At 38.0% G+C, this 22,594-nt stretch overlaps 2 protein-coding genes across 11 annotated transcripts in view; one reads left to right on the forward strand and one right to left on the reverse strand.

Annotated features, from left to right (window-relative positions):
- The first annotated feature begins 605 nt into the window (after positions 1-605).
- Positions 606-5,720, forward strand: RBIS (ribosomal biogenesis factor). Of its 10 annotated transcripts, none has more exons than XM_036830697.1 (5): positions 606-740; positions 1,331-1,439; positions 2,888-3,004; positions 5,181-5,297; positions 5,586-5,720. In XM_036830697.1, exons 2-5 carry the CDS (start codon positions 1,431-1,433, stop codon positions 5,655-5,657), a joined length of 315 nt encoding a protein of 104 aa, XP_036686592.1. In that variant the 5' UTR covers positions 606-740; positions 1,331-1,430; the 3' UTR covers positions 5,658-5,720. The 10 variants fall into 10 exon arrangements, with proteins under 10 accessions (XP_036686592.1, XP_036686596.1, XP_036686594.1 ...); XM_036830701.1 differs by having other exon boundaries at positions 1,331-1,406; XM_036830699.1 differs by having other exon boundaries at positions 614-747.
- Positions 5,699-22,594, reverse strand: part of E2F5 (E2F transcription factor 5) — a 28,969-nt gene continuing 12,073 nt past the window's right edge. Inside the window, exons 2-8 of the mRNA XM_036830696.1 lie at positions 14,489-14,598; positions 13,436-13,597; positions 12,087-12,130; positions 10,763-10,827; positions 9,408-9,675; positions 7,490-7,537; positions 5,699-6,472 (exon numbers count right to left, since the gene is read on the reverse strand). Of these exons, the coding sequence (XP_036686591.1) occupies positions 6,363-6,472; positions 7,490-7,537; positions 9,408-9,675; positions 10,763-10,827; positions 12,087-12,130; positions 13,436-13,597; positions 14,489-14,598 (807 nt within the window). The 3' untranslated portion in view covers positions 5,699-6,362. The remainder of the gene's footprint in view (positions 6,473-7,489; positions 7,538-9,407; positions 9,676-10,762; positions 10,828-12,086; positions 12,131-13,435; positions 13,598-14,488; positions 14,599-22,594) is intronic.

The following is a 22,594-nucleotide window of genomic DNA, read 5'->3' on the forward strand; positions in this document are numbered from 1 at the left end:
TTCTGTACACATACCCCCGCGAGGAACTCGAGACTTTGCCGCGTCTTCGACGCCTCAGCTGAGTAGAGGTTCTTTTTTTTTTTTTTTTTTTTTGTGTGTGTTAAAACACTTTATAAACCTATAGTAATTAAAACAGTAATGTGTGGGCATAAATGTATACAAAAATATTGGGAAAATAGAATATAATGTCAAGAAACAGACTAAAGTATAGATAAAGATTTGGAGTACAATACAAGTGATATTGTAAATTAGTAGGAAAACATTTATTTTAATAAATGGTGCTGGAACAATTAGCTAACTATTGGTGCTAGGGCTGGGATGAGGGCAGAGGAATAAACTTAAATACTCACACTTCATTTTATTACAAAATGATGAGTAGAGGTTCTTAACCCAGCGAACGGCAAGGGAAGTTAACAGGGAGGGTCCTGTGTTTAGGGAAGGGTGCTCCGCAGCTGACATGGTTCTATGGACAGGACTACGTTAGGTGGGTGGGAACCAGACCGTGGGCGGAACGACGCTCGGTGGGCGGAACGACGCACGGTGGGCGGGGCTTATCTCCGTCAGGACCAAGCTCACGGGGCAGCACTCCGCCCTGTGGGCGGAGTTTCGCTCGGTGGGCGGAACTACGGCCTGAGAGAGGACCCTTGACTGGCTCCTTCAACCCGGAACTTCCTGGATCCTGCGCATGCAGATGGCGTTACCTGGAGCTTAAACCCCTGCAAGAGGGTATCGGAGGACTGGTGAGAGGTTAATAGAAAAATTTTCCGGCGCGCTGGCGTGAAGTTTCCGAGGGTTGAGACAGGACTGGCCGTCCGCGGGCTGCTGCCGTCTGGCGGCTCCGTTCCGTCGTCGCTCGCTGCCTTAGGCAGTCCTACTCGGCCGCAGGCCTGCTGGCTCAGGCCTGAAACCCCCATGCCTGCTGGGCCTTCAGCCCACGGCAGGGTACCAGTTTTGGGTTGTTCTGTTGTCACCAGTTTCCACGTGGTTGTTAGAGAAAATCCCTATCCCCCTAACCCCCCCCCACCCCCAACTAGGCTATCAGCTTCTCCACGAACCTTCCTTAAGTCCCCAACTCTATTGGATCTTTCCCTTTTGTGACTCCACTCGTATGCTGTCAATTACAGCACCTATCTTTGTTTCTTGTGTTTGTATATGTTTCATATGTATGTATATAGGTTCTGTACCACACTTGGTACATAGTAATTGATTAATGAATACTAGATGAATGGTTGGATTTTGGTTACTTATTGGAAGGATTTTAGATTATTTAATTTGGGGGTGGTTTATGTGTATTTTCTACTGTGTTCATTTTTTTTTTTTTTTTTTTTAGAAGGAGTTCTGTTGGGGTTCGGAAACATTGCTGTCTCTGTTGTTCCTGAGGCTAGACATTGAAGGAGAGATACAATGTGAGCAAAGGGAAGAAAGGAAGAATGTGCAAGGTGTCTTCAGAGAGTAATTAGTAGACTAGAGTGGGTATAGAGAAATAGCAGGAGATACCTTTGACAGATTTATGCTAGAGTCAGGTTTCCAGCAATATGTCAGGACAAAGAATATTGCTCCTTGTGGGTTGGAGGAGCCACTGAAGGATTTTAACATTGGGACGGTTCATTTTATACCACTATGCAGAATAGACTTGAATGCATGTGGCTTAAGCCAGGGGTTGACAGTCTTTCTGTAAAGGGCCAAATAGTAAATATTTTAGGCTTTGCGAGCCACAGTTGTCGCAGGAAAGCAGCCACAGACAAAACATACATAATCGAATGGACATAGCTGCGTTCTAATAAAACGTCATTTACAAAGACAGGTGCCTGACCTGATTGGGTCCATGGGTATAGTTTGTCCCAACCCAGAGTCTAACCAAATAGTCCTAGGGACTAAAGCAGTAACCCAGTCCTGAACTAGGCAGTACTAAATCATGTTTTTGTACTGCATTTTTATTTATATACGAGAGGCCACATCACATAATGAGAGCTCAGGATCTAGTCTGCTTGGCTTTGAATCTTGGCATTCTCTGACTACTAATAGTGCGACAATGGGCAGATTAACTTCTCTTTGCATCAGTTTTTTTTTTTAATCTATAAAATGATAAAATAGTACCTCCTACAAAGTGTTGTTGTAAGGAGTAAATTAGTTAAAACACATAAAATGTTAGCATAGTGCTGTACATGTAGTAAAAGCTTAATAAATCTTAACTATTAATATTTTTTAAATTGTTCCTCATGTGCATTGTTAAAGACAGGTTTGAGAGATGTTTCTCAAGTAGAATTTATAGGCTTAGTGTGTTTAGCTATAAAACAAAGATAATACCTACAGTTTTTAGACAAGAGTCATTCACATAGAGGTGATGTGGAAGTCATGAAAGTAATTTAACGCGGGGGTTAGGAAGTGTAAGATTAAGTACTGGTTTTGAGGAGGTGCACACAGGAGTGAAAATGGGGCAAGTAAAAAGGAATGAAAGAAAGAAGGAGAAGGGAGTCAGTCCTAGAGTATGAAAGGAACCAGAATGGAATAGCAGTATGTAAACTAGCAGAAGGATGGATGGTGATGGTTAGCATTGTCAGATGCTGCAGAGAGCTGAAAAAAAACAATTGCTGTGTTGAGAATATTAATTAATGAATCTAACTGGCAGAAATTAATGCGGAGCCTCTTATGGGCCAGGTGCTGGAGATGCAGAAAAGAATTAGCTACACACTCTGCACTGAAACAGAAAAATCTAGTAGAACCAAAAGGACATAGAGATAATTTTAATACAAGCAGCAATTTTAAAAATAATCAGGAGTAAGGTGGAATTTCTTAGATTTAATTGGTACCTTTACTTCCAAAACTTAAATTGATTTAGTTTATAAACGTGGGCAACTTAATTGAGCTCCTTTTCTTTCTTTCCTAGACAATGGCCAAGAACAAACTAAGAGGACGGAAGTCCAGGAATGTATTCCACATAGCCAGCCAAAAAAGCTTTAAGGTTAAAAATAAAGCAAAACCAGTTACCACTAATCTGAAGAAGGTTAGTATCACTTAAGCACTCTGACTTTATTGTTTACAAGCAAAGCTACTGAAAAACTGAATGCTAATATTTAAAACAGGTTCTTAGCCTTTCCTACAAAAGCAAGATGATTTTAAACATTTGTTTTAAAAAAGAAAAAAAGATGAAGAAAAATAACCTCCCTTTCTTGAATCCAAATGTGCAAAAAGAAGAAAGCATTTTAACTGCAAGTGTATGAGGCTCCAAGTAACAGTTTTAATAGCTTTCTCAGAGCATAGAAATCATAAAAAACCATGGTATGGAAAAGTTATCTCTAAACTAATATATATTCAAGAAGCTTTCAACAGAGCCAAGACATGGAATGTCAGTCAACACCCATTCTTTTTCTCCTCGGTAATTCTTATTTCTCTGAAGATATCTAGAACTCAGATAGAAGCCTAAAAATAGAAGATAAAATATTTTGTTTCTTAAAATACAAAATTTGAAAAGAAAGGAGTTGCTCTATCTTTATTTCAAAATATTTGGGGAATGGGAAATTTCTTCAAGATTAAGTAGGCTCCTTAAGAAGATTATTCAAGAAAATGTTTTCAAGCTTAAGTAGTAGGTGGAGTCACCTCTAGAGGACTTAGTAATTATCATAATGGTGCATAGAAATGTAACATTTTATCTTTCAGTCTTCATGAACTAGCTGAGTTAAACTTTTTGGTGGAGCAATTTCATGACTTTGGAAATGCTAAAAAGGAAATAAAGCTGGGTGATATGACTGGGGTTTGGGGGTGACAGTTTTAGGTAGAATTGTCTTCAGGGTTGACATTGAAGCCAAGACCTGACTGATAGGAGCCAGTGATGCAAACTGCTGGGAAGTGTTGGGAGCAGCATGTTCTAGGCAGAAAGAATAGTGAGTGCAAAGACCCCCAGCTGGGTGAAGGCTTGGTGTATTTGAGGAAAATTATTTTGTTTGGATAGGAAGTCCTAGAAGCTTTATGGATGCTAATGGAAAAGATCTGTGGGTAGGCAGCCTGGTTGGAGAAAGTATCGAACACTTTTATGAGAAAGCAGCCTAACTTAGGGGGAGGTCGTACGATTGCCAGGCACTGTATAAATGGTAAATTGAAGTTGGTGGCCGTGAACTTAAAGTGAAGCCAGTCAGCCAGTTATGCTTTTCTACAGCTTCAGTTTGGGGCTCAGAAAAGGCTGATACTTGAGTTTAGCTAGGTCGCCAGGCAAGTCTGATTGAGGGAGAGAAGAGAAGGAGAGTTAAGAGGGTGTGAAGGAGTGACTGATTAGTGGTCATGGAATCTGTGCAGGCTAAAGGAAAAAGTGGGGATATGAAAATGTGAACAATAGTGAACTTGGTAGGAAAAGATTTCAGTGAGATTTAAGAATTATTAATAAAATAAGTGAATAGAAGGATAGGAGGTGGTGCGGTAACAGGTAATGATGCAGCCTAAGGTGATGCATGGGAGTGATGGCAAGGTAGGTCGTGGAAAAGACCCCCGGAGATGAGGACCTGAAGAGATTAAGAAGCCATAGGATAGGTTTTTGTTGTAGCCATTAAGCAGCGACGCCAGGCGTGAGAGGGGTCAGTGAGCCATGGTTTGAGATCTTTCACAAAGGAGCAAGTAATCATGGTGTTGGTAGGTGACAGTAATGAGGAGAGGGGTGTCAGAATGTCCTGATGCATAAAATGCAAAAGAGCCAAAAGTTTTGAAGGAGAAAGAGTTGGGGAGCAGCTGTGAAGAACAAGAATACCACCCCCACCTTTAAGATTCAAGCGAGGAAGGCTACAGGGGCCGCTGTCCTCAGGAGACTGCCAGGCACTTCCATCAAGGAAGGATTCAGAGACGTACTGTTAGAAGGACCCTGGAAGCATGCCATCCAGGTTCCTCATTTTACAGATGAGAGACGATAGCACCGTAGCTTAGAAAGATCGTGGTCACATATTTTGGCCTGCTTATACCAGGAAAGTCAAGGTATGAGGTATATCCACACAATTCTTATTTTTAAAAAAACAGAACCTTTTGTCTAAAATGTCCCAATAAGACTGTAAGAATTTTAGTGTAAATTGTCTCCACAAATTGGTAGGATTGATAAGAGTTTATAGATTTGGGGGGTAACAAGATTAAATTAAGGTTGCCTGTATTTTTATCCTTAATGGTTGTGAGATCACGGATTAAGGCTCTCCTTTTTTTTAAAGATAAACATCATGAACGATGAAAAAGTTAACAGAGTGAATAAAGCTTTTGTAAATATACAAAAGGAACTTGCACACTTCTTAAAAGGCCTTTCCCTTGAACCTCTGCAGAAACAGCTGGTGAGTGGAAATCACTTCCTTTTGTTCTGGCTAATAAACTGAAGGCTAATAAATTAAACTCCAAATTTTCAAAGCCTGTATTGATTGTAATTTTTAGTATTTGGCTCTGTATTATGTATAGCTTATTCAGACTTTAAAACATTGAGTCTAAAATATGGGAATTTATTGTTCTATTTCCAGAAGTACAACTAGAAGAAATTATATTGAATAATAGATTTTATGTCAGTAGATTATGTCATTTTTGTTTGCTATTGTTATCTGAATTTTTAAATGTAATTTTCTCTCCAGATTCCTCAGCAGTGTCCTGAAAACGAACCAGTTAATGTTGATGAAGCTACAAGATTAATGGCTCAGTTGTAATACACTGGTGATGCATCAAATTCCCCAAAAAGACCAATAAATTAAATGCTTTATACAATTTTATTTTTAAAAATCTTGTTAATGTACAGGCATTGGCACATTTTAAAAACAAACTACATAAACAGATCTTTCCTATAACCTAGGAAAGTGGAATGTCAGAAGTCAACAAAATGTGATAAACTTAAAGTGCTAAAACAGAAGGCACTTCACAAAATCTGTTCACTGAAACAGTTAATATATCCTAGTTTACACCCTTCACTTTATAAGTGGCAGTGAATGTCTGGATCAGAGGATACACAGAAATACGGACAGTCTCGTGGCAGTAAAAATGTAAGACAAACAAATGATGAGCCCTTGGCCAACTTTTTTGTTTTTGATGACCTTAAGTCTACTTTAACTTTCCTCTCATATAAGGAAAAAAACAGAAGGATTCAGAATGGGAGGAAAAGTTGAAATTCCAGAATGTAATTACTTGAGGGTAGGGAGTTGGTGGATATGAAATCACTTTTTCCCCTGAAGCAATCAGAATCCTTTGTTCTTATGGTTGAAGTTTTGTGAAGTAAAAAAGAAAGTATTAGGGAAGAACATTTCAGAATCAGTGAACTAAAAAGGTGTTACATTCATAATTTTAAATACTTAGGTTATTAAGACGTCTAAAATGTTACACAGTTAGAGGTAGATAACAGTCCCAAGTTTCCATGGAATCTAATAATTTAGTATCTGGACATCAAACAGATCACAAACTCCTTCATTATCATCTAAATTAAAGTTGTAGTCATCTGCCGGGGTCGGAGAAAGCCGTAAAAGCGGAAACACTGCAAGCAAAAAATAAATTCAGTGTTAGAGATGGTTTCTACATACAGGTAATGATGTCTAACATAAAATACTATCAAAAACATCAAGCCAAATTATGTTTCCCATGTTGTACAGCAATTTTTTAAAAATATATAATAGGAAATGTAATGATCAAATTAATGACTTGTATTTTGTGTATATTTTGAAAGATTCTTCTTTAAAGACACTTTATGCATTGATTATAAGTGTTAGCTTGAGAAACAGAAGTTAATTTTTATTGGTTGAACTTGTCACTAAAATTTATGATTCAGAAACACTGGTCAAAGTATTTTCTCTGATCTGCTAAATAAGCTACCACTTTGAAAACAGAGAAAGGAACTAGACATAAATTAATAAATATGCTGAAATTCTCTGCTTTTACAGAGGTGTTTGATAAATGTCTAAGTGGTTACTGTGCCATTGGCTAATTTAACAGCTGCCACTTCCTAGGTCTCAGCTATACATATTTGTTAGGAACCAGGACTCTGAATCCAAGAACTTTTAGAAAGGTGAGGCCCAGAGAGTAATTGTTAAAGTAACTACCGTATTATAGCTAGTTGATTTTTAAGAATTATTTTAGATTAGACGATGATGTGGCTAATCTTAGTAATACTGACTTCACATTGGCAGCTTGAAATTGGCCATGGTAGGAGTGTTTACAAAACTATGTTTTCAGATTTCCTGTTGACTCAGATACACTGTTTTACTCTTCTTGGCCAAATTCTTCAGGTGTAAAAAGGGCTAGTATGCCAACAATTTAGAAGTTTATTCAGTAAAGGTGATAAGTATCCCCTTATGAATTCTTTTTCTTCAAAATGCAGGCAAAAAATTCTGAAAGATGCCTATAACTTACTATAAATTTCATGAATCATCATAGTACATTAAGCAGTTAAAAAATATAGGTTCTTCATTTCTTTTAAATCATGTGCCACTCATAAATTCTAGAAAAGCATTATTGATGTATAAGGTTATATTTATTAAATTTTTTAACTACTTACCATCAGAAGACATTAACTCATCAATGATATCTCCACTAATAGATCCCGCTGGAAAGAGAATTGTGATAAAGTTTTTTTACACTTCTCTTTATTAACAGCAAAAAGGCAGTTATATTTAAACAGCATATATTTAAACACAGTATATATTAAGCAGTTATATTTAACATCAGCATCCTGATTAAAAGTACGAAATTAAAGTACTAGAACTTTATGGAAACAGAATTTTCATGACACCTAATCTGTACTTGGCATTACTTTTAAACTTCGGAACTCAAGATTTAGCCCCAAAAACTCATCATTGTTTTCCCAAAACTGACTCCTCAGTTTTTAAAGTCAGTGTTACCATAATTCTCCCAATGACCCAACCTTAAAAGTGCAACATCACTTTACAGTCCTCCTGTTAACTTTATCTTCAGATCTCACACATCAAAGGTTACTTATTTTGCCTAAAGAGTATTTCTCAGATCTTCCTTATTTCTCTTTCCAATCCCATTGTCATCACCCCATTTTAGCCTCAGTGTTCTCTCACAGTTGCATAACTGCAAACATCTTATCTTCTGTCTTCATTGCCTCTAATATCTTCTTCCCAGGGCCAAAAGCCTCTTCTTTCCTAATCACGTTACTTCTGTGTTCACCAGTATACAGTTCTAAACGTGCCACTTCCCTGGTCACAAATCTTCATTGGTTTATAGGTCCAAGTCCTAACTCAGTCTGATATTCAAGGCCCTCTCTAATCTGGCCCCAAATTGTTTTCTTTACTATTTCCAAATACAAAATCATGTACAGAAATGAAATGCTCAAAAGTTTCTTTAATGCTTTGTGAAAGCCAATGTACTAATTGTGTCTGAGCTAAACCATAAGCCTGCCTACTTTATTCTTCCCAATTAGATTATAAGCTTTTGAAAGATGACACTTTCTGTTGTGCATCCCTATGGCCTATGGTGTGGAAATACTTATAGGGGAAGGATATGGGCAACAAGAAGCTGAAAAATATTCTGTATCCAGTTAGATCTTTTTAGTCTCACTCTTACCTATTGTGAACTCAAAGAGTAGACCACATCCCAAAAGGATAAAGGTAAAAATAAACAAATTGGAATATATACAATATAGTTTTTAAATTATCTGCAATACTACGTCTAGATTGCGTGGCAGTCACTCATTCAGCAACCATGGGTCCTTTATTTGGAACCACTAAGGAGTTGGCAAATACCTAGCCATGTAATAACCAAGGGAAAAGGACTGGATACTGAGGAAATTTTATAAATTTAAGAAATGTGGCCCCTATTCCTGATGCCCAGTTTTTAGCTATTTATCATTTCACAGATCAAACAACTTAGGAAGACAAAATTTCCTAAATAATTGGAGTTGAGACCACTTATCAACCCTATAAAACTAAGCTTTCCAAATAAAAAGTGTAACAATAGAGAATACAGAGAAACAGGAGACATAAGTCACTATAGTCATCCCTAGTATGATTTTTATTAAACGTAGAACAAATTTCAATTATATATACTAGAGTTACTAAGAGATAAAAGAACCTTACAAAATAAATCTCAGATAAAAAGCTGACATGTAAATAGTAAAAGGGGGGTGGGGGAACAAATTTGGTTTAATTCCAAAAATGGAATCCTAAGGAAAACTGCAAATACATATATTTACACAGTCTATGAAACAAGTAGTAGTAGTATAATTATAGACAGGATCTGTTTTTTAAATTTTCCTCATAATACATATTCCAGTGCTGGGCACACAGAAGACACAAAATTAATACTTGTTGATCAGGTTTACTATTTTGCCTCCTATACTAGATAATAGAATAACATCACAATTGAGAAATTCAGAAAAGCTCTCCAACTTGTTCAACACAGTATTCATATTTTCCCCTCTCTACTTTTTAAAACAAAGGCTCTGAACCCACCTGAAGATAACTCTGTGGCTGGAGTCTGCTGAAGATTCTGGCTTCTTTCGGAGACATGTTGCTCAGGCAGGTTCTGAGTTGCCATGTTGGATTTCTGTGGAGGCACTGGAGTTGAGGGCTGAGAGGAAGGCTGTGTGAGGTCATCAGGTGGGGGAACAGGAAAAACCACGGGCTTAGAGGAGCTGGACTCTTTATTTATAAGCAGCACGTGGATAGGTCCTGAATGACTCTTTAGATTGATCTGGTATTTCTTTTGTCCATTCTGACCCTTTGAAGTTATTGGGCATAAACAGATGAATAAAGGTCAACATTTCTAGGTAAGCTGAAACATTAAAAATAAGACAGGCAAAGCTATAGGGACTAACTAAATATGACAAAATTAAGTCGTTAAGTCAAAACAGAAGAGACCAAGAGTAGAATGGGATATTGAGTGCTATAAACCACTTGCCCCTAAAAGTAAGCTTTTCTTAAATACTGGGCATCAAAAACTCCCAGTTGTAGAATTCTGGAAACCATCTATTTGTGTGTAATTATACATGTCAGTGTGCAGCAGCGCTCCAAGCATTCTCCACATGTATGGAACTCCATCCCCTGGCATTGGCCGCCATTGATGTGGTCATCTCAATGTGCAGTCTTAAATGGCAGCTATTTCACAGGTCGAAACTTTTTTTCATTCAGCAAAGCACAAAGACAACTGAGTTTTCCTATAGAGATATAAATGTAAAGTCCCTCCATTTCAAAAAGGTAATTTGTATCCCGAGGCTTCAGAAACCAGTAAACGCCTAAATACAAAGTTCTAGAATAGCTGGGAGAAGAGAGGGAGGTGATAACAGTAATTTTTTCTACCTCTTTTTTGATTGTTATAGTTTTCAAATAAGTTTGTTTCAGGAAATTTAAATCTGAAAACTAAAATCATGAAATTTATATTAGCATAGAGTCAATAAATATCTCTGACTCAATAAGCCAGAAAATGTTTTTTTAAAGACCTAATTTAAAGCAATATATTATTGTTGATATTTAAAGTGAACTTTTTCCTCAGGATTGTTATGTTGGTTATAGATATAGTCAAACTGATGTTTTAAGATTATTGACTGTATCATTACTCATTCCTTGATGTCTTCTAGCTCAAATAAAATCAAATTTTAAAAAAAGTAAAATGTTAAATGATTCATTCAGTCACTTCCATAATTTTACCAAAGTACTGAAGACATCTAAATTCAGATATCAGTACTTTCAAACAGACAACTTAAAAGCAGTAACTTGAAAGTGTTTGCAATTAGCTCATGTTCAGCTAAAGAAAATATATTTGTCCCTCTTGTAGATCCATTTTAACAAAAGTTATCCTACATACATACCATTTCTGGAATAGGTACCTCCAGCTGTGTACCAGAAGGTGCTTGAATGGCCAAAAGTGTATCACCTGGTCAAAAAAATTAAGAAATAAAGATTTTTACATTTTAGAAAATACTACTGATCCTGTAATACAGTGGCCAAGAGTATGGGGTGGCCAAGAGTGTGGGCTGTGGAGTCAGAATGCTTGGATTTGAATCCCAAGCTAGGTAACCTTGGGCTTTTGTTCTTAATTCTGTAAAATGGAGGCAATATAACTTACTGCATAGGGTTTTTTTGGAGGATTAAATGAGGCAATATATGTGTTAGACCTTAGAACAGGTTAAATGTGTTAGCTCTATTCTCATAAACAAATTGCTTTCACCCAATCTCATGTCAAGTCTGAGATTCTCGAAAACTTTTAGCCTTAGTTAAGTAACACTGTTTAGTTGAAGTATTTATACTACTTAAATGACTGGAGATACTAGAGATTAGGTATGATATAGTGAAATCTTAAGCTTAAGTGAACTTACTTTTGAAGCCAAATTCTACAGCAGTCTCTGCTGAGTTGAAGATTAAAAATACTTCCCCAAACTTTCTTTGAAAACTTGGGAAATACGGTGGCAAAGTAGAGCAATAAGCCCACATATATTACCAGCGTAGTCTTAGATGAAAGTCAGATTCCACTTGGCAAGGTGTTCGGCAGATTATTTTTTGTATGTGCATGATACAAGACTGTCCTTTTTTAATAGGTCATGCACAATTAAATCTGTATGCAAAATTTCATTTTACTTGTACTATATATATTATGGAAATACAGCCCCCACCCCCCATTTTAGTTACTAATACATTGTCATCTTAAGGGGAAAACACGGAGGCTGGGGATGGAATAGGGTGAGGAATAATTTTCCTGATTATAAAATGGATAAACCTTACTCTGCCCTCATGCTTTCTTTGGGTTCCATTTGTGACCAGCACACTTGCTACATATATTTTCATAAACAGTGCCAATGAGAACCGTGTTCTAGTTCAAGTTTAGTCATTGACTCTGTGATTCTGTGACTTTGAGACTGTTGCTTAATCCCTCTCTGTCTTAGGTGCCTCTCCCACACATAGTTTATACCTACCGATGTGGGCAATGAAGTGAAAGCTGGGAAAAGCAGTTATTGGCATGGGAACAGAAATGAAAGCAGCCTATCAATACATGGCACTGTAGAGTGAGACCCAAAAATGTCCACAAGTCCTGAAAATAATGACTTAGGGTGAGTGCATGGAAAATTTTGAATCACGTTACACTAAATAGGTTGATCAAAGGAAGAATGTAAGAAAAAATTTACTAACAGTACTTACCATTAAAGCAATTACAGATGTCTTCATGAGTTACATAGGAAAATGTACTGTCATAGAGTTAAGGAAACAACATTTATATCAAGGTCTAGACATTTAAATTAAGATAATAAATCTGAAGGCCAAAATAAACAAAATGACCAAATGCATGAAGGGACTGTCACATATGGTCAGATGAAAAAGAACACAAGTCTTTAGTCTGAAAAGGCAAAGACAATCACATAAAGGTCCATAAGAGAAGTGTCCATCCTTTGCTCTAAGAAGAAGCCACTTTTGATTTCTCTGTCATTGAGAACTCTTGGGAGAGAGATGGAAAACACATTCCTCATGGAGACAGGAGCTTCAGGGGGAAGGATATTGATGGGAAAAAGGATGCTCTCAGTGGGAGTGAAGAGCAACTATACAAGCCTCTGCATCGAGAATCTTCTTGGGTCATGGTTTGGGGAATTGGGAGTGGCCACAATCTTGGAAAGCAGTGCAGCAAAGTGCATGATCAACTAGTTCAATGCTTTTTGAATCTTGGGGTTCCACAAGGCACAGTTGAAGACCCCCATTATTATCAAACTGTTAAGGAGTTCTGATCATAGAAAGGAAATAACAAATGAGATCATGGACTTGTTCACCAAAGACAAGACAACACGAAAAATAAATTGTATACATTAGTCAAAAGTTCATAAGAGGTGGTACAAGATAAATGTAGTTAAAATGTTCCATATGACTACAGGTAAGTTCACAAATCAAGAGAGTCACGGATATCTAAGAGAACACAATGACTGTAAGAAACACATGGAGTATATCACTAATGATTTTTCCCCCCAATACAACAGATACACCAGCCTTGGAACCCCACCCTCCAGTAAATACTGTCTTTGGGTTAATATTAGGCAGAATGTATCCTGGACTGATTGCAGGCCTGTAATATTTCATTTTCAAACCAAAATTAATTTTTCAAAACTTTGAGAGTTGCTGAATTTTTACTACTTCAGAACACTGAATGATTTAAGTACAGAACAATGATTTAAGTATGTCTATGCACTTAACAATGACTTCCAAATTCGCAGACCCCCTAAGCACACTTTAGCTAGATGTTACATCCTATCAGTGGGTAGACTGAATGTAGGTGAATTTGTTTTTCTCAATGCAACACAGTAATGGTGCTAACTGATGCACTGTAAACTTAAAAAGGTAAAAATTTTTAAATATTAGTATAAATCATTAGAAGGATTATAAAATTAAAATGTTATATTCACTTGCAAAACTGAACTCTAAAAACACTAGAATAAAGTAACTCATCTTCAGACTGAAAGAATATATAGATATTATGTATACGTATAGCTTATTTAAAAGGATATCTATTATTAATGGAGTCGTCCATCACATTTTTGATGCTTTGCTGTAGCCACAACTTCTGCTGATCAAGTTCTCTTTCCTTCAGTTCTAGATCTTCAATTTCGGCTTTAAGATATCTTAATCTATCTATGACTTCTTTAGTATTACAGCCAGCACCTACACCTCTTAAAAACATATGAGAATTAATATCCCCAGTATCAGACCCAGGTAAACATCACTTAATTTTTGTAGTAGTAAAACTCACTGAATATATTCAAGACAAAAATCTTTACACGCTTCTAAAAATCAAGCATTAAAATCCTTAGAAAATTTAAGCACCATATACCTCTGAACATGTTTGCTTAGACAATTTATTGCCAAGAACAACCAAAATACAAAAATTCTCAACATGTTCTAGTGTGCTTTTTGTCTTCTAGAAGGTCAGGCTGGTGACTGAGGCACCAGAGGATGTCAAAGTCAAATCGTCACACTGGAAGTCTCACTATATAGACTGAGATGCTGGTAAAACACATTACAACCTCTTAATATATTTTGGTGGGATTTTTGGCTAAGATAAACCAAAAAATTAAGGCTAAAGGGGACAAATTTGTGGAACAGAAAGTGTTTATCACACTCAAACATACAACAGTTAACAAATGACAACATGCATTTCAACTAACCATTATTTACAAAGTACATATTCCTGTGTATAAGACACAGTTCCTGTTTTCAAGGAGTTTATACTAGGTGGGCAGATAAATACTTAGGCAGAGAGGAATTAATAATACAAAGCAGTATGCAGTGTGTACCAAATGAGTAGCTTGAGGGAGAAAGTAAGATTTTAATTTTAAGAGTGTAAATTAAACAGTGGAGTGAGCAAGGGACATCCCAACATGGAATTGACACATACAGAAGCCCAAAGAGGTGTGTCCAGGGACACAGGTGGGCCTGGTGTGACTAGAGGAGATGGCTGAAATAGAGGCCTTCAGAGAGGCAAATGGTAGAAAGGTCAGATCTTACAGAGCACTGAGAAGAAAAACAAAGGTTTTAGAACAGAGTACTGGTTTGTAACTTACTTCCATTGTATACTATTTTTTGACTTTTTTTCAATTAGGTCAATTCCTTCCAAGACATTGGTGATATCATAAATTCTTCTCTTTTGCCTCACTGCCAAAGTATCTGCAGCCTGTTTAAAAAAAAAAAAAAAAGGAAAGAACAATGAAATAAAGTACATTTTGTATTTTAAGGCCAAAAAGGCTTTGGTTATTAAGGTAACAGCATGAGAGCCCAATCCTAAATCTGACCCAGTCAGTTGCTTGAGTATGTGCAAATCAACCCTCAAACACTGAAAATACCAAAGAAATTATTCCATTTAAAAGCCAGCAGATGTTGGAATGGAAAAAAAAATGAAGAGGTCATGACACGAAGCCCACAAAAATTAAAGAACACAATAAAAATACTTTATATCACCTTATGGGCTAATCCTGAAAAGGCACTGCTAATTGTCACTTCCTATCTTACTTCTCCGTTCATAAGCAGTCTTGTCTAAAGACAGCCTTAATTACTTTTTAAAACTTTGAAAAATTATACATCAGCAGCTTTTAAATAATGAAGTCAAGATACTTGGGGGAAAATTCTGAATTATACACACATTGTAATACCTTGAAATACACAATCTGCATTTTTTAAACTCACAGTGAAAAGAGAGGAATGAATCATGCCATCCCAACACAAAGCATAAAATCTACAAGAAATCAAAATCTATAGCACAAGGTTGTGGTACTAGCAAACACAAAAGCTTGGTAGTTTCACTCGCATTAGGTAAGACCAACGAAAATAATTAATGCTATCATGTCATGAATGAATTGAGGAATGCTGGACAGTTCCTCTAACTAGTTCTCACTCACATGTCTGACATTTGTTCCCCAATAGTACAAACAGAACCTCTAAGACGAGGTTACCTTATAGCTTCTTTTTTCAGAATGGATTAGACAACAGACTATCTTGAATGTAGAGTCACATTTTAAGATTCATGGTAGTAATGAAAAAACACATTTCTGTCCTTACTGACAATATTCAGTACATATGTACAAGATTTCGTTTCATATAGTTAGTTACCAACTACCCCAGGGCATCACTACCTTCTTGATTCTGTAAAAAAGCACCTCCTACAAAAACCCAGGACAGCATTTTGTTTCCTTCCACAGGGGGCATGTGCAACCACCAGCAACTGTTCACTTCACAGGCATGCGGAACCTGTAAGTGAAATGTCGGTTCTATCAATCTAGTTGTTGTGTTACCCAAAATACCAGGTTACTGTTGTCCAATCACACAGGTCTTCGGGAAGGGGATTCATGCCTCAAACAGTGGACCTGGAGGGTAAGTAGGAAGTGGAAGAGAGAAGGAAGAACCAGAGCGTGAGGCTGTTTGAATCCCCAAATCTGACTAGAGTTTGGCTCCATCTCTTCTAGAAAACGAGAAAATGAAAAAGAGGACTAGGCACTGTTTCATCGATATCCTCTTCCTTGTACTTAGCAATTTCCTCTCTGTTTCACCTACCATCGTAGAGTTTCTGTCCCTGAGTGTGAGGCTGTCTTTCTGAAGAGCAGTCATCTACTGCAAAGCTAACTGTAAAATCTTAAGTTGTGAATTCATGTCTCACTTCCCTCTTGAGAAGTAGCCCGCAGCACTCCAAGCCAGCTCTGTGTTATCCGTAGCTACGGACTCACACACAAAAGCTGTCACAACCACAGCAATAGCTCACCAGGTAGGGTATTAAAATACGTTTGTATGAACCAGATCGCAGAGCTATTCCAGGTCACTGGGCAAAGAGCCATGAGATCTCACTTTTAGCTCAAAATTTGTAAAAAAGTATCTCATTTATAATTTATTACTGCTTAACAATTATAAAATTAAATACTTTATTTCCAAAACTAAGCATTATTTCTTAAATATCTTCCTATTTAAATATATAAACATATACATGACCAACATTAAAAAGGATCTCCAGGAAGCTTTTATTTTAGCAGCTGCATAATCCTTCTGAAGTCAGGTTCTGGAGCTAGGCACACCACGATCCAACCTCAGCCCTGCCACTTCCTGTCTTCAGTTGGCTTCAAACTCATTAAACCTCACTTCCTTTTTGGAAAATGGGATGACAACACATGCTGAATTGTGGGGATTAAACTGGATCATCTTAGCACAGTGTCTGCTGCATAATTTAAATATTGGTAAGTAACTGCCTCATCATCAAATACAGGTTGAAACAAGATTGTGGGTAAGTTAGAGTTTGCATGTATACAAACCTATCATATTTTATGTAGTGTTTTTAAAAGTTGCGTGTGAATTCTTAAAGTTTTATTAAGTAATCCAAGACCTTTGTACTTAATAAAATCATACAATGAATCACCACCACCTTCATTCATCCATTCAGCACCCACGGGGTGCCAGGCTCGTCTGGGTCTTAAGGATACAGTGGTGACAGAACGAAGTCCCTGACCTCAAAAGAGGGAGAGGAGTTAATAATGTACAAATAATTATGTTAGGAGGAATGCATGTAGGAAGGTGCTATATTTAATAGGATTTTCAGAGAAGAGCTCCCTGATAAGGTGACATTTGAACTGAATGAAGTGACCCCTGGGAATATCTGGCAGTAAGTGCAAAGGCTCTGAAGTGGGAGATGCTTAGGTCCTTCAAGGAAAGGCGGGCAGGCCAGTGTGGCCAGAAAAGTGATTGAGAGGGAGAATGGGAAGGGGGTGTGTAACGAGAGGAGGAAGAAAGGGGAGGGGGAAGAGAGAGACACAGAGACAGGGAGACAAAGATGATAACGTGGAAGAGGTAGCAAGGGGCCAGATGGCTGGGGTCTTGCAGGCCACTGTAAAGACTTCAGCTTTTACCCCCAGTAAAACAGAAAGTCACTGGAAGGCTCTGAGCACACAGTGATTTGGCTCCACATTTTAAAAGGTTCTCTCCGGCTGCTCTGGGTGAAAGAAAAGAAGCCATTGAGAAAGCAATGGCAATAATCCATTCAAGAGCTGGCCGTGGCTTGGGTGAGGGGGTAGCTGTGGAGGTTGTGAGAAATGGTGAGATTCAGGATCTATTTTTTTTTATAGCTTTTTAAAACTGTTTTTATTTTTTTACAGCTTTATTGGATTATAATTGCTTTACAACGTTGTGTTAGTTTCTGCTGTACAACAAAGTGAATCAGCTATATGTAGACACATATCCCCCCACTCTTGAGCCTCCCTCCCACCCTCCCCATCCCACCCCTCTAGGTCGTCTCAAAGCACCGAGCTAATCTCCCTGTGCTATACAGCAGCTTCCCGCTAGCTATCTGTTTTACACATGATAGTGTACATATGTCAATGCTACTCTCTCAATTCGTCCCAGCCTCCCCTTCCCCCACTGTGTCCACAAGTCGGTTCTCTACGTCAGTGTCTCTGTTCCTGCCCTGCCACTAGGTTCATCAGTACCATTTTTCTAGATTCCATATATATGCGTTAATATACGGTAATTAGGATCTATTTTGAAGGTACAGCAAGCAGGCGATCCTGAGAAAGGAATCAAGAGTAACTCTCCAGTTTTTGACACAAGCAACTGGAGATGAGGAAGGTTGCAAGAGGAATAGGTTTGGGGCACTGAAAATCAGGAACTCGGCTTTGGACAAGTTGACTTCCAGGGGGGAGAGATCAAGAAGGCCACTGGACATTGGGAGTGTGTGGGTTAGGGGAGAAGTCCAAGCTAGAGATACAAATTCAGAAGCCATCAGTAAAGAAGACATTTTAGGACACCGGATAGAACCTACTGGATTCACCTAGGAGGTGAGCATAGAAGGAGAAGATGTCTGAGGGCCAACCCTGGGGTTCGCCAGTGTTTAAGATCCGAGAAATGAGGGGCAACCTGCCACTGAAGTAAGAGAAGTAGGAAGAGTGGGGTCTTGGAAGCCAAGGGAAGAGTGTAAGAAAGAGTGACCATGTTAAGTATCTCTGGCAGGGAGACCTGATTCACTGAGACCTGATCCATGGATTAGACTTTGGAAAGATCACGAGTGACCTTGGTTGGCGCCGTTTTGACAGAGTGGTGGAGTAGAAAGCCTTCATAAGAGAGATTCCAGGACAGAGTGGAAGGAAAGCTGGAGTGGACAGCTCTTTTGAAGATTTCTGCTGCAAAAAGGAACAGAAATGGGGCAGTAGCTATAGGGAATTGTGGGGTTTCCCCAGGAAGTTTTTTTCCCCTTCCTTTCTCTTTTCTTTTAAAGATGGTGCAATTTCAACATGCGAGTATGCTGATAGGAATGAGCCAGTAAAGGGGGAAGAGGGATAATTCATGATGCAGGAGAGAGAAGGGGCAACCACTAAAGAAACAGCAGTAACTAGGCAAGGGGGGATGTGAATCAGACTAGCTGAGGATCAGCCTTACATAATAAGAGGGCATATTAATAACTGAAGCTCATCGGAGTGCCCAAGTGCAGCTGTGGGTACGATAGTAGATAAGGTAAGGGGAGAAGTTAGACACTTCCTTCTGGTTGCTTTTTTTTTTCTCATCAGTGGAGGTGGGAGTGGAGGAGTGAAGGGGGAGGGGGTGGTTAGTGGTTGAGAGAGGAGAAGTGTGAAATTCTCATCTAGGAAAGCCAGAGAATAAGTCATGTAGAAGGAATGCTGGACCCCACTATGGTCCTGTTCAAGTTAGCGGCCCTGAATTTAAAGTGAGAGCCATCAGAATCACTGTGCATTTTCCTGAGGCCCTGCAGAAAGGCTGGGGTGTTGTCAAGGGACAGGCAGAGAACAAAATGGGTGCATCCTCATCCCATGCTGGCACTGTGTCTGTTGAATGCACATGAGTATGCATCAAATTTACTTTAAAAGTTTACATTTACTATTCTAGGACCTGACCTATATAGCCATAGGGAAGCATCTATTAGATGCTCATTTTTTCAGGAAAAACAAACATAACCCTCTGAAAGACATAGATCTCCCCTCCAAATATTAAATTCTTTTCTAAAAATATGTCACCAATGGTGAACAAACTGATATCCACAGGTGAAACAAAATTAAAGCTTGTGATGATTTTAAGAGGTGGACAAGTCAAATAAAACCTAAGAGCTCATTGTGTGTCTGGAGCCTGTGCTCCGCAACAAGAGAGGCCGCGATAGTGAGAGGCCCGCGCACTGTGATGAAGAGTGGCCCCCACTTGCCACAACTGGAGAAAGCCCTTGCACAGAAACGAAGACCCAACACAGCCATAAATAAATAAATAAATAAAATTTAAAAGAATAAGGCTTTAAAAAAAAAAAAAAAACCTAAGAGCTCAGAGAGATCACATATAAGTGCTAAAAAGGGCTTTAAGAATTTTCTGGCCCCACCCCTTCACTTGAACAAATGAGTCCACTAAGACCAGTGTTAATTCTGGGAGGGAGAGAGATTATGCGGTAGCTTTATTTGGGTTAGGATTAGTTGCGGCTCATTTGCTCAAGGATGTTCTTCCGATGCAGCCCGATGCTTCATTTAAAAGGGCTGACATAAACACAGTAACTCTGGAAACATCCTGTCTTTCAGGTTCTCCATCTGTAAAGTAGGTACTTTACTCTCTTCCAGGACAACAACTGTTGACACACGTGCACTCAATGTCTTAGCTACTGTGCTACAGAGACTAACATTACAGCGAGGAGGGCCACATTCAAAAATCAAAACTGTGCAATACAAACACTACAAGGGACTTTCCTGGTGGTCCAGTGGTTAACACTCTGCGCTTCCACTGCAGGGGGCACAGGTTTGATCCCTGGTCGGGGAACTAAGATCCCACATGCTGCACGGCACGGTCCAAAAAAAAAAAAACCACTACAAAACATCAGTTATATACACATGCATACAGACGTGCCCAAGTGATGGGATCCTGAATATAAGGTGGAAGGGCCCCAGGTAATACACCAAGATTGCCTATGAAATATTTTAATGAGAATTTTAAAAAAACTGTGCTCGATGGTATGTTGCTTTATCTCATGGTAAGATTACTAGCTAATTTCAAACACTGTTAAAGATAATTGAGATGTAGAATGTTTGATTTCAACCCACAGTTAAGAAGAACCATTTATAAGCCAGTAATTGGGTAATTGTGTAATAGGATCTTTCACAGATGTTATCTAACTTAATGCTCACAACTGCTTTGTAAAGTAGGTATCATTCTCCCTGTTTTATAGGAAACAGACTCAGAAGGCTAATGAATAATCAGGTGGAATCTGGCATTAATTATATATTCATGAAATAAATTTGTGGCAAAACATTTTCAAATGGGCTTCTATTATTTTAAAAGACTGGTGGACAGTCATAAGTTCCCAAGCTATACAAATGCACTGAGTAGCAATTCGAGTACCACTAGTCTGCAGGTGGTTCCATCTAGAGTGTATAAAATGGTCTGAAAAGGCAGAAAGATCTTCATTTCCACTTATTTATTTATTCAAAAATAATAACCAGTAACAAAAAAACTGTAAGCATATCTAAGTCTTTGGGACCATGGCTAACACCTGGCAGAATGAGGATGAAAAAATGAAACAGTCCTGTAAAGTAGAGACAAAGTGTTGTAAGAGACTGAAAAAAGAGATTACTGCAGGTGGCGGCAAAAAAGGAAAGAGTTCCTGGAGGAGGCTGCTGTGTGCTTTCAATGCATCTGTAGAGGATGTTACATCAGTAAGGAAATTAAATACCCAAAAAATAAATAACTTACTTTAAGGCTACAAAGGGCTTCCTCCAGAAGCAGCGCTAAGCACACAAGTGTTTTAATGAGCAAACCTCCCCCGAAGAAATCGCTCCTAAAAAAATCTGCAGTGCTTTCACTACCTCTAACTACTACTCTATATGGTATTTTTAAGTGCATAAGCTTTAAATTTGTTCTAATTCTTAAATTTTTTAAATAAACTCTGCATAAGCTTTTGAAAACAAACTTCATTTGTACTGCCTTACTCAAGTCACCAAAGATCTCTCAAAAGAAAAAAGAAAATACTTGATAAAATATCTATTTAAGTAGGAAAAGCCTGCTGAAACTCAGCTCTAGAGACTGCTTGCCTAAGTCCCCAACTGCATGCTTTGTAATTCTCACATGTGTTAAGTTTCTAAAACAGGAGCAAAATTAAGCATGCATCTGCTATTCTACCACTGGGATTTGTATCTGCACATTTTCTATCATCCTGATGGTTAGAAGTTAGGAACCAAAGAAGTGGCATAGAAGTTAGGAACACGGGCTAGCCTGTAAGATAACAGTTAAGATATTGTTGTGAAGATTAAATGAGTATATTTGAAACACTTAGGAGAGTGCCTCATACATCACGAGTATTACATTCGTGTTAGCCATTATCACTATTATAGATCCAATTTCTCACCTATAGTAAGAAAACATTGTCCTTTGAAAAGTGTATCATGGAATGTAACAGACCACATTTACTTACTTATCTGGTGTAACTCTCTAACTGTAACACTTCAGAACACAGTCAAGCACAATGAAGTAGGAAAAAGGGCTTCTGCAGAAGCAAAAATAGATATAAAAAGGTATGTTTTATTACGCAAATAGTTCACCCCATTTGGATCCTATTTACTCCTTCTTTTCTATGATTCCTAACAGTGGGGCTATTTAATTTCAACGTCCACAAGAGAACTGGAAGTACCATCTGGGACACTGGCAAGGTACCTAAGCAGCAATCAAGAGATGTGGCAGAAATTATAGAAAGGATAAAAAACTCACTAAGCAGACAAAGCTGAGGTCACTGGACATGGCAGTAATCCAACATACTTAGAAAAGCTTTGAGGTTATCACCTCCAAAGGATACAAAAAATAATATTCATCATGACTATCCCAAGTTACCAAAAAAGTAAAATCAAGCACAAAGACATGTGTAATGCAATTTGGAAATTTTTCAAACCAAAATGGTTAAATGTTCTTTTATAAGAAATAATGTTATTAATAGACATAAACCCTTAGGTAATCAGAAAACTCAGCTATGGACAAAATCTCATTATCTAAAGGATAAACAATGGTTTCAGAATACCTGGACTTGTCATTATCAAGAAGAATATACTAGTCAGATGTGGATTTTAAAATAAATCCAAAAATCTCAAAGGGATTACAGTGAATGTGACCAATGACTGAGTTAAACTCAATTTTCATGTCAGCTTCCTTCATAACTGTGACCAGCA

This window comes from Balaenoptera musculus, chromosome 17 (assembly GCF_009873245.2).
Source record: "Balaenoptera musculus isolate JJ_BM4_2016_0621 chromosome 17, mBalMus1.pri.v3, whole genome shotgun sequence".
In the NCBI taxonomy this organism is placed as follows: domain Eukaryota; kingdom Metazoa; phylum Chordata; class Mammalia; order Artiodactyla; family Balaenopteridae; genus Balaenoptera; species Balaenoptera musculus.